We start from the raw sequence: 12,156 nt of genomic DNA on the forward strand, positions 1-12,156 counted from the left end.
GTGTTAAGCCAAAAATATTCTAAGAAGGAACCCCGAATTAATAAACTGGTCCCACCGTCTATTTTTTCCAAAAAACGATAAATAATAAAGTGGTCCCTAGGACCACTGACCCCAGGTTTAGGAATGAATAAACTGTTCCGACCAATTAATAAACTGGTTTTAGACTTGTAAACCTGCCTTATTTCCAACCCTGTGACGTAGACGAGTATCACTAGGGCCGGAAATAAGGGAAATTTCTTATAGGACATGCGTCCAGTGACCCCCTGGTTGACTTGAAAATTAAAGGGCTCCTTCGGACCCTTAGACACATGGCCCCGCGGATTTCCATCCCCTCTTCATAGACGATCTTCCTCAGTACGCTCCCTCTCTCTGGCTAGGTAGGGGGGTTCGGAAATCCGCGGGGCCATGTGTCTAAGGGTCCGAAGGAGCCCTTTAATAGGACATTGTCCACCGGAGTGTGCAAAATAGTGTCGCATCTACATAGTCAAGCTATCAAACTGTCCAGTGACCCCTTAGTTTTTAAAAAACACTATGGGACATTTTAAAATTCTATTGGACAATGTCCAGTGTCCCTTGCTTATTTCCGGCCCTGAGTATCACAGGCTAATTGACAGCCAGGCTGAGAAATAAGGCGGTGATCTGGACAAATTGCAAATGACAATATATATGATTAGAAAAACAGGATATAAAATAAAATGTACAAAATTGAGGGACCTTCCGATGATTGCAGTCGTCTCTAATATTTTATAAAAATGATGCTATTGCTGTCTCAAATAAAACTCACGGACCAACTAAGTAGGTGAGTCTTTAAGAGGCCGTAGCGAATTATGACGGCACTGCTTCTGAGAACAATTTGAACTATAGACTGTGAATGTGATGTCGTGTCGTCTGCTGAAGATTGACGAGTCGAATGGACATGCAGTTCCCTCTTTTTTACCGTAACGTTTCCCCTTTATAGTAAAAGAGAAACGTTCATATTATCCCTGACTGGTAAGAATGTATATTAAACTGGGGGGGGGGGAAACGCCCTTGGTAACGCTAAATCTTTGTTTATGGCTATAATTTTATTATTATCAAAATGTTACGTATATTATGTACTTTTGTAAAATTGTGGGGCTCATTCCTTTTTTAAAGCCGTTTTCCATAGTGGGAAATTGAATAGTAAGATAGTAGTATTCCTCCTACGGGAAAAGCAAAACCTATAATGGAGAAAATAGTATGATTGCTACATTGTGCTGACTAATCGTAGGTAAATGTGCCCGTTTTTGTTATGATTAGAGATGTGTCGTTAATTTACCAAATACCACGTAAATTACCGTTTTATATCTTACCGTAATTTTACAATGGTAATTTACCGGTAAATTACCATTGTAAATTACCAAACATTTTTACTACGCATTAAATGTTCATTTTACTCTTAAATGATCAATTATTTCTGTGTTTACTTCCTAAATGACTCACCAGGTGCTATTCGCTAGCCAGTACTTACAAAGTTGCGCTAGATATTTGTCTTTAATAAAACTTTAGTAAGAAATCAGATTAGAAAGGCCACGGCTGCCTTCTTGGTAGCAAAGGCCGCAAATACGTGTAAAGCAGTCAGATAGTGCTCATAATTAAACTTTGTTTTAAGTAATAGATTGTAAGCACAGGAAAATATAAATTACCAAAAATTACCGACTGAATGGTAATTTTTGGAATTTTCCAAACATTTCAATCGGTAATTTACCCTGTAAATTACAGTTTTTAAAAATTACGGTAATTTCACATCTCTAGTTATGATCAGCCTCATAAATTGCCGCCTTTTCCAAAATATTGCTGCTGTGAAAAGAGACTTATACTTGATATGGGGAGCATTTGAGCTAGGGGTTCACAGTTAAATGAAAACAAAAAGTGGAGGGGGTATTAAAAAATAAAAGTAATACATAAAAGTAGATTTAATAAAATATATTTTCAAAAAGAGATCTAATAGAATATTTACAATAAGAGATAAAATTTAAATGGTTACAAATGGAAATTTTAAAATAAATAGAGTTAATAAAAATATTTACAAAATATATAGTATCAAAGGCTAGGATCAAATTAAAGTTGTCGTATTTATAAGAATAGGTTAGCCACTGGACTGGACTCACAATTGGACGACTTGCTTAAGAAGCCAAGATGTGGGGAAGTCGCTTTTGTGACATAATTTATCTTTATTTTGAGCACATTTGAGTCCAAAATGTACTTTTGTTTTTGACAATATTGTGGAGAAGATTAGGTTAAAAGCGGTTCTGGTGCTCGAAAACTTCTTACTGAAAAGAAATTATTTAATTTAACAACACAACGTCTGTATGTACTGCTGGAATATTATGGCCTCTAAAACCTATATAACACCCTTTGTAGAAATAGAAAACTTTCTGCCTTTTCCGTAAAATTTTAAACTGGTTAAATGACTGACATTAAATGCAGTTTCACACTGCTCACATAATTTTGCATATCTTTCGCGGCCCCACCTCGAGCTCGGGCACAGTCAATGTAGCAAGCTTGAGTTTGGTGTCATATTTGCGGAGAATATTTCTTCCCATCAGTGTAGATATTGAAATAAATAGAATTTTTAAGCGATAAATGCTGGACTAGGATAATTATTTACTATCCAAATGACTCGCACTACTTTTGGATTAAAAAAAAACATAAAAATTTCATCTATCAACAAGTTACACTAGTTTCTGTTCGCACTAAATGGGGCGCCGAGCGTAGACTCAAAACAGTGAGCTTGCTTTCAGCCTCAGAAATGTTTTCATAAACTTTCGGGCTCATGAACTTATTTATTATTTCTGCGCTCGGGCTCACTGAAATGAGGTGAGCGCGGACAGCTATGATTGTGGGCAATAGGACATACGGGCTTTCAGACCTGTACCAAGTGATAATAAATAAATAAATGAGGGTTATCTTAACAGGGAAGCTGTACCAAGTATGATGGATTTTGTGAAAGACTGTCGCGTTATGGTCGAACGTTTAAGCTGGTAAGTGATGAACATAATACAACTTGGATGTCAATAAGACATGAAACTGTTACATCTTGGAAAGAAATGGGTCTTTCTTGCTATTTCAAAAATTAAAAATACTAACAGAGTAAATAATTTATAAGAAGCTCATTATAGTTGTATTGTTAAAATGCGCTTGAGGAATTCCCTAGTCTTGAAAAAAACTGCACTATTAGCATGTGACAACGAGGGGTCCGACATTTAGTCGAAATCCCGCACGGTTCTTGCAAGTTCGCGAAACCTTGCCCACAAAATATCGAAATCTTTGAAAAAATAACGAAATTTCCAAATTAAAGAGGCGATTCCGAAATCTTTGGCGAAATCATGAAATTTCGAAATCTTTGAAAAAATCACGAAATTTCGAAATCAACGAAGAAATCACGAAACCAAAGAAGAAATTAAAAAAGAAATACCGAATTTTTTTGGGCGAAAACGTGAAATCGCGAGATCCCGTACGCGTTTTTGCGACCGTCGGACCCCTCGTGTGAACTATTTTAGCTTTGAATATTTCTGTAAGCTTTGATAACGAAAGCTACAATGTTTGGGGAACCTTTTGTTTGTTATTCTTTCGTTTTTGATACACCTTGAGTTTGAATAAATATTTTACTTTAGGAAAGATTTACAATTTCACAAACTCCCTTTACTAAGTTCCGAAATGAGTTTAGTAAATCTTCAAAGGGTGGCGATTAAAGAGGTATTTCCGAAACTATTGAAATATTCCCTGTTTGAGGCAAATTGAAAATCACGGCAACTTTGTTTTTAGGAAATGAAAGATGAGGAAAATCGTAACTACGATCACTTAAGCAAAGATGATCTGATCAATGAACTAAAAGCCAAGGATGATCGATTCAGCAAACTGGAAGCCGAGGTATTTTTCAAAGCATAGGGGGAACCGTTTTTAGATTTGTGAAATTAAGCTGTAAAATAAGAGACCCTTTTAGGATCATAACCCATTTTTATTGTGTCCCTTAAGTAGAACCAACCTCTATGGGTTAAGATTATTGGTGACAATACCTATCAGGACTGTCTCTCATCTCAGGGTATATTGGTAACATATCCCTCTTCATTAACAAAGAAACCCAACGAGGACCTTTGTTGCTGATCCCCCATCCTCCCTTTAAAATACTTTTGGCCAAAGAAAGTCCAGAGAATATTAACTTGAGGGTTGTAATGGAATCTTTTTTTGTTTAGTGTAATGTTTCAATTTCAAACATGGAAAAAGAGAGAGAGCAAACAACTTTAATGATAAATAAGCAATTACACGAAATTGAAAGACTTAATTGGGTCATTAAAAAGTTGGAAAGGAGAATCAAAGGTCTGATGGTATGGCACATTCTTTATTTTCATAGTCTTTAGAAAAGAGATTCAGGTTAAGAATGCGAGTTTAATTATTGTTAATTAATTAAAAATATAGGAGAAAAGTGGAATACATCAATTAGCTAATGATGTGAAAACTGTACCCATGGAAAATGATTTTGGGATTAATGGCCAGGAATTAACTCTTTCAATTGTGATGCAGCAAGAACCAAAAGAGGAAATTCAAAGGTATTTAAAGGGGCGACTTGGGTATTTTGGATGTTTAGTCGATAATGGCAAAACTGATGTCGCTAAAAGCGTCCGTAGACTGTTTATATTACACTAAGCATGGCAATCTCTCGCAGATTTTTAGAATCTAGAATTTTATTTATATTGAAAACTGTACTGTTTTTTATTTGAATAGTTTGCTAAGTACAGCTGCTGAGATAATCAACGACATTTCCCAAAATCTACTTGACACGGAGGCCAATAAACTCAAGAAATCTGGTAATGGTACGTAAATTTCGATTGCTTCACTGATGTTAATTATGCTTCTAATTGACGCCGCTTATTGCTGGTTAGGGACATGGTCAGTGTAATGTATTGTTTAAAAGGCTTACTAATTGCCAAAGACATCATGTGGCTTACCTAACCTGATGTAGTTCTCACTTAATAAGACACTTATTAATTTTTAATGTTTAATTTTTAATTTAATGGTTTTCATTAAATAGGCTCATTGCGAAATGCCGAAGCTGTCAATGTCCAAGGCATGCTGGGTAAAGAAGATATTATTCCAGAATCACCATCTGTTTCTGAGCCTCAATGCGTTGCGGAGGTTGGCGATACAAACACCGAAACTAAAATTACATTGGAAATTGCTGAAAAAATGGGGCTAATAAGGGGAATTACAAATGTAAGTGTCGCTAAAATGAAGTACAGTGACAGTTTGCCTCTTTGCGCGCCTTCACCTGACCTCGAGGTCAAAAACGAAGTCGAAATGTCTCCTGACTCAACGACGGAAAGGGATTCGCCACGGGAACCTCTCGAGAACAATATTAACGTTAACGATTCTTTTCGTAAATCTCAAAGTGTCTCAACAAAGGATATTACAACTCGGTCGCTGAAATTTCGTGTTCCGGAATTGAATGTTGAAATCGAAAAACATTTGGATCTTTCTCTTGAGGCAGATGTCGAAAGCGATTCCCTAGAAAACGATCTTGATGAAAACCAATCCGGAATCACCTTGACAGATGCAAAGAAAACTGATAATAGACCCAGATCCTTGCCCAAACAGGAGTTTGCTGACCCGGTGTCATTGAGTGTGCCAGTGTGTGTACCTAAACTAAAACCTAACCCAAATGAACTAACAGAATTGACCTCCGTTTCGATGGAAATCGATGTACCCGAAGTTCCGATTGAAGATGCAAAGAATAGTTCGGAGACATTTGAAAATGCCGCTCAAAAGAATTACGAAGGTAATACTGCGTCGTCCTGTTCGGAAGTTACAAGTAATTTTTTCCCGCATAGTGTATTCCAATTAACTGCTCTGAGATCGCTCAGGATTTGCTCTAGGCGACTTAAAACCAGATTCATTTCCGGAGCTGCGTTAACGATGATCTTTCCCCCTCCTAATCGTCAATGCAAATTTAGCGAGGTAACTCTTTTGTACAGATCAGTACCGATGGGATCTGGGGTTCATTTCTCGTTAATTGGAAAACGGAAAACCGAACTGATCTATCGCCTTAGATCTGTAAATGGAATACGATATTGACGTGGGTGCTATCAAGGTGGAAAAGTGAAAACCTTTTACCTGAGTGAGGCATTTGCTCCAAATTAGGGAAAATCTTGGACATTTGAAGTGTGTCGTCAAAAGTTTCGATCAAACCACGCGATGATCACAGGACCGGATTAAGGGGGGGGGGGAACTGGTCCCCGCGCGCAAGGCTTGTTGGGGGCGCATTGAGTTAAACCTCAGACCACTAATATAGGGACAGTAAACTCAATGGTAATCGCCAGTTTACGTATGGCAACGCGTAGCAACCGCCACCTTGCGTCGAAAGCGTGAAATTATCGTACCCAGGAATAGCCTATTAAGGTGTCTGCGATTTTTATCCGAAAATATCGTTCGACGAGCTCTGTTTCCATCTTTCTTAATCTTTCATTCAGGACATTGTTATTGACGACCTTAAATGAACCGCGTTTTTATCTAGTTTTGCATCCTTGCTGCAGCCTATTTGAACCATTTGTACAAAAGAAGTTCTTATATTCAACATAAACATTTTAGTGCAAAACGCGGGTCCAGGTGATTTTCCTTATAAACTCTAGTTTAGGCTTGGTGAAGGCAGAAGGCATTTGTGGGCGGGATTTATAAGTGCATTTATAAAAACCGCCCACTAGCCTTCGCCAAGCCAAACCTGGAATTCAGGAGGAAAGTCGATCTGTAGGGTATCCACTCGGTGCTCACAGATCCACTGGACCCGAGCTTTGCTTTAAGTTCCAGCGTTAAATTGTTATTTCGACATCTTCAAAAAAATAGTTAATGGGTTAATGTAGGGATAGATTTAATTATAGAAGTAGGAATGGAGAATAGAGTAATCTGGGCGCGCGTCAAAGTCCCGGACCCCTTTCCCCTGGACGGCGGGGTATGAAAGAAGAGGCGGGCCATAGCGACAGAGGTAAAAAGGAACTACGTTTTTTAACGATGGGAATAAACCGGCGAAAATACAGGGTTTTAAAAAAACCCCAGCCCACCGGGTTTTATTGGGTACTTGGGTTTTTTATCTTTAGCAGCTGCGTGCATGGTAGAAATTGTCATTCAAAAGTAACTGCTAAGTAAGTAAAGTCTTAAAATGTTTCATAAAAAATAACAAATAATTTTGAATGGTACTAAAGAAGTTCAAACAACAAATGTCTTTAAAATGTAATTATTCTTGCATTAAAATTCATCATAATTTAAGATCTTATTGATGGATTTTATTAAGTAGATTTTTTATGGTGGGTTGAAAGATGGGCTGGGTTATTTTTTAATGCGAACCCTGCGAAAAAAGGAGTGGGGTCCTTACAGGATGGAGGGAGGATAAGTGTGCGCGGCAATGTCCCCGAGTATTGTGAGTTTAAGGAGGGTACCTAAAAATATTTGGTCTTAACGGGAGGTAAGTACGTCGAGTGACTAGATACGAAAAATTGAGTGAGGATAGAGCTATATCACTTGAAGAGGGGGAAACGTCACAGTTGGGCCTGCCAATAAACGGAGCCGGTTATCACCCTCCCTCCGTGCAGGCCGCTGAAGAACTCTATGCTAAATTTCACGCACAATATGGCGAAACCCCGCCTCAAAAGCTTTCCTTTCCTACCGAATTGAAATAGCTCTATAGTCGAGTTTCACAAGGTAATTTGAGAGGTCTCAAGGCGAGCGAGGTCATTTTGAATTTCGCCGTCAATTTTAAGGTCATCGACGAATAGGCAAAGGGAGGAAGCTAATGTGTCCGGAAGGTCGTTGATTTAAATTAGGAACAATAGTGGGCCAAGAAAACTGCTTTTGTCTTGCCGAAGGGGTTTTCCTTATCCATGATTAATTTATTTAATGAACCAATTTAATTTCGTACGCCTCAGCATTACCTTTTATTATGAAATGCGCTTGAATGTTATTGTATTTTTGATACAAAATTGGAAGGGATATATGGCGTTTTTATATTTCTTTTATATATTTTTGTAGGAAAGTTCAAGAAGAAACGTTCCACTCGATTTAAAATATCTACTGAATTTAAAAGAGATCTACAACGTCACATTATAAAGGGTAATAAAGGAAAACGCTCCAAATGTGATCAATGTGACTTTGCCAGCACGAACAAGAGTCATTTGATCAGACATCAACGCATTCACAGTGTTGAAAAACCTTTCAAATGTGATCAGTGTGAATATGCCTGCAGGCAGAAGTATCATTTAATCGCGCATAAACGCATTCACAGTGGTGAAAAACCCTTCAAATGTGATCAGTGTGAATATGCTAGTGCGCGTAAGGATCATTTGATCGCGCATCAACGCGTTCACAGTAGTGAAAAACCTTTCAAATGTGATCAGTGTGAATATGCTAGTGCGCGTAAGGATCATTTGATCGCGCATCAACGCGTTCACAGTAGTGAAAAACCTTTCAAATGTGATCAGTGTGAATATGCAAGTGCGTCGAAGAAAGATTTGATCACCCATCAACGCATTCACAGTGGTGAAAAACCTTTCAAATGTGATCAGTGTGAATATGCAAGTGCGTGGAAGAAAGATTTGATCGTGCATCAACGCATTCACAGTGGTGAAAAACCTTTCAAATGTGATCAGTGTGAATATGACTGCAGGCAGATGGCTCATTTAATCGCGCATCAACGCATTCACAGTGGTGAAAAACCCTTCAAATGTGATCAGTGTGAATATGCAAGTGCGTGGAAGAACGATTTGATCGCACATCAACGCAATCACAGTGGCGAAAAACCACTCAAATGTGATCACTGTAACTATGCATGTGCGCGTAAGGATCATTTGATCGCGCATCAACGCATTCACAGCGGTGAGAAACCCTTCAAATGTGATCAGTGTGGTTATGGATTCAGAGAGAAGAGTCATTTGATCAAACATCAACGCTTTCACAATGGTTAAAAACCCTTCAAATGTCATCAAATCAGTGTGGCTGTGGATGCAGGCAGAAGTGTCATTTCATATTACATAAACGTACAAGTCATACGAATGAATAGATGGATTTGAAGACTGTTCTACAATGTAAAATTTCAAACCGTGAACAAGGTTTTGGACAAAAACCATCGGTTATCCTCTTCTGTAATGAATTGGCCTAACTCTTTATGTAACAATCCAATAAATTTCTCCATTCTGAATTGTATTAACGTAAGTTTTGCGCATTTTCAGAAACAAGACTCCTAGGGCATTATATCCTATTGTTACACCGCCGTTTTCAGAACTAATAGTATTTTAAATGTGGTAAAATTCCCAGAGGATGCTAAAATAAAAAAGTTGATAAACCAAAATAAACCTCTCCAAGTCCAGACGCAATTACGAGGTTTTTCTTAATTAATTGAATAAATATCACTGAAATTAATTATTTTAATCGTCACTAATTTATCTTAATTCTAGTTAAGTCGTTTTAAGAAACGAAATTCCGAAAATCATTTTAAATATAGTTATTGTTGACGTTTGAATTCAAGCGTATGCCTCTAGCATATTTATTTAGACTATACATTACAAGTCCTCAAACTCCGGGCCCATTTGGGCCCTAATACCACCTTCAGACGGTGCGTAAAATCTTGGTCTAATAAGACATAGCTTGTTTAATACTCTTGTTACTTTTGAAAAAACAAAAACAAAAAACAATCAGATCGTAAAGCGATTTTGGTTAAACGAAATTCAGGGTTTCAGAAGAAACTCGCGATATCAAACAATGCCTCTCACTATCTTTCGCAAGCAAGCAGTGGTTTTAACGCGTCGTCTGAAGAGTGTAGTAAACAAAAGGTTAAGAGTAGTTTAAAATGAGCTATCATCGCTGATTTCCAAATTAAGAAATTCTTACAAATTCACATTTTTTCCTCCAAGCTTCCGCTGATAGACAGCTAGAGCTTTTCACACTCTTCAGACGACGCATAAAAAGTACTTCAATACGTCAGGGTTTAAGTCGAGATGCTATTTGTGAGGATGAAATTCAGAGGCCAAACGTAGCAAGCTTTACTTTCAATAAAAAACGATAATTTTTGGAAGTTTCTTTATTTCGGCCTGACAAAAGAGTTAAATTGAAAAAAAGGTCTTCAACGTCATATTAAAGTAGTTGCTAAAAATGAGCACCATTGGCGTTGATGCATGCCTGAGCCCGACGTCTAAAAGACCCTTGCACACTGTTTAGCATTTCCAGATTTGCTCGAATGTTCGCCGCAGCATGTTGAATGCGCTCCCAGAAGAACGTCTCTTGTTGGAACGGGTGAAAAGTAAACCACGGCTTTCATGGTTCCCCACAAGAAAAAATCCAGTGGATTTAAATCTGGAGAACGGGGAGGCCTCGCCACTGGTCCAGCGCGTCCTATCCATCTTCCTGAATATTGTTCGTTAAGAAATTCCCGAACCGCACGACTGTAGTGCGCGGGAGCACCATCCTGCAGGATCCACATGCTTGCTCGGGTAGCCAAAGGGAAATCTTCCAATAGTAAAGGTCGATACTATCGAAGAAATTCTACAAACGCTTCACCAGTATGGAGTATTCACAATAAATTGTGGAAGCCCTGCCACTGGGACGTATTTCGTTACCCTAGCCGATCGCCGCGTACATCTTGACCTTAGCAAGACTTAGCAACGATAATGGAGTAGGAGCGTATACCTTGGAAGCGTATACTATATTGCTTACTGCGAACGCGGTCAGGATATAGCATATACGTTTGCTCAGATTTGTCATGAACGCTGGATCTCTAAAGGGACTGGTAAACGGAATAGATTTTTCTCTATAGCACGTTTGCTTTGTAAAAAAATAAATAAAAAAAACGGGTACGGCCAAGGTCGTTTAAATTTCTTTTCAATAGGTTTATTCAGAATCACAAAAGACCGAATGGCCTTGAGTGTTCCCAAATTCACAACCCCCATCCCTTCCCCCGACGCTATGCTAGAGAGGACTCGGTTTGTACAGTGGAAGGCGGGCGTTTTCCGGTCCCTTTAGAGATCCAGCGTTAATGGGTTTGTCAACTTCGATCTTGAATTCTTGATGACAAGAGAGTATAGACGCCTGTATACGCCAGTTGCTGCCTGTAATAAAAAACTGTCGTATAAAGTCGATCTGTTTGTAGAGGTTTCATTACTACTCCCTCCCCCTTTTTCTCTTTCCCTCTAGGTCGTGCCGTGCCTGAGTGGGGGGGGGTTCGTTGAGCGGGTGGGGGGTGATGCATAACCATTGTCATGCCCCACTGGTGGTGGCGGGAGATCTGGTTGATTATTACGATTTGCCAAGTATGTATCGTGCCTGAGGGGTGGGGGTTGGGAGGAATTGATAACGTTACGTATCACGTGATGGTGTTGGCGGGAATTTTGAATTTATTTTTAGTGTATTGGTATGACCTCACGTAAATTATTGGTGTTGAAGGCATTCAGGGTCCCCTAGCGCTAGTGGTATTATTTTCGTGTATCTTTAGGATATTGTGTACATTTTGGGTATAATGTGTTGGTAATTCTATAGGTTATGTAAGCCCTTTCTACACTCAACTTCCCAGTAATGCTATACTGTATATGATTTTGAGGTCTCCATGTATGCTTATGTCATACTAAAGAACCAGTTTTAATTGAGATATTATTATTATTATTGTTGTTGAGGAGGGTACGCGCCCTAGCACCGATGCCAAAGGCATATTGTGCATCCTCGTATTCAGACCTTGAAAAGGCCCGTAGCAGCAGCGTAGCGAAGAATTCGCTCCACCGTAATAGAGGTTTTTAACAAAGTGGCTTAATTTCAATAACTATGAAATTAAATTGGAAACCTCAATTTAAAAAGTTTAAGAAAATAGTAAAACCCTATAGATTACGGCGTTGATTCTGTTATTTTTAAAATTGCGCCCTCTAGTTAGTTTTTAACTATAAAGCAGTTACCAATAACACAGCCCACGAGCTCACATAGGTGATTTATTTAGCTATGCCAAGTGAAAACAATCCCTCATTAAATGACGGCAGATCACTTTGAATATATTTTTTCCTCGGAAAAAGCCGCGAGATTCTTAAGACAAATGAAGCACAAATGAACTAATACTATTTCAATTCTCAGGATTAATTTTGAATAGAAATTTTAGCTGAAGTACTGCAATTCTCAAAT

At 38.5% G+C, this 12,156-nt stretch overlaps 1 protein-coding gene across 1 annotated transcript; it reads left to right on the top strand.

Moving 5' to 3' along the window:
• The first annotated feature begins 614 nt into the window (after nt 1-614).
• LOC149647000 (uncharacterized) lies at nt 615-9,420 on the top strand. The gene is made up of 9 exons (XM_089849833.1): nt 615-990; nt 2,937-3,002; nt 3,636-3,717; nt 3,787-3,891; nt 4,215-4,346; nt 4,438-4,568; nt 4,744-4,832; nt 5,051-5,827; nt 8,035-9,420. Exons 2-9 carry the CDS (start codon nt 2,953-2,955, stop codon nt 8,964-8,966), a joined length of 2,298 nt encoding a protein of 765 aa, XP_089705959.1. The 5' UTR covers nt 615-990; nt 2,937-2,952; the 3' UTR covers nt 8,967-9,420.
• Nucleotides 9,421-12,156: the final 2,736 nt, after the last annotated feature.

This window comes from Phalangium opilio, unplaced genomic scaffold (assembly GCF_054372755.1).
Source record: "Phalangium opilio isolate 3A_F unplaced genomic scaffold, DU_Popi_V2 ptg000089l_1, whole genome shotgun sequence".
In the NCBI taxonomy this organism is placed as follows: domain Eukaryota; kingdom Metazoa; phylum Arthropoda; class Arachnida; order Opiliones; family Phalangiidae; genus Phalangium; species Phalangium opilio.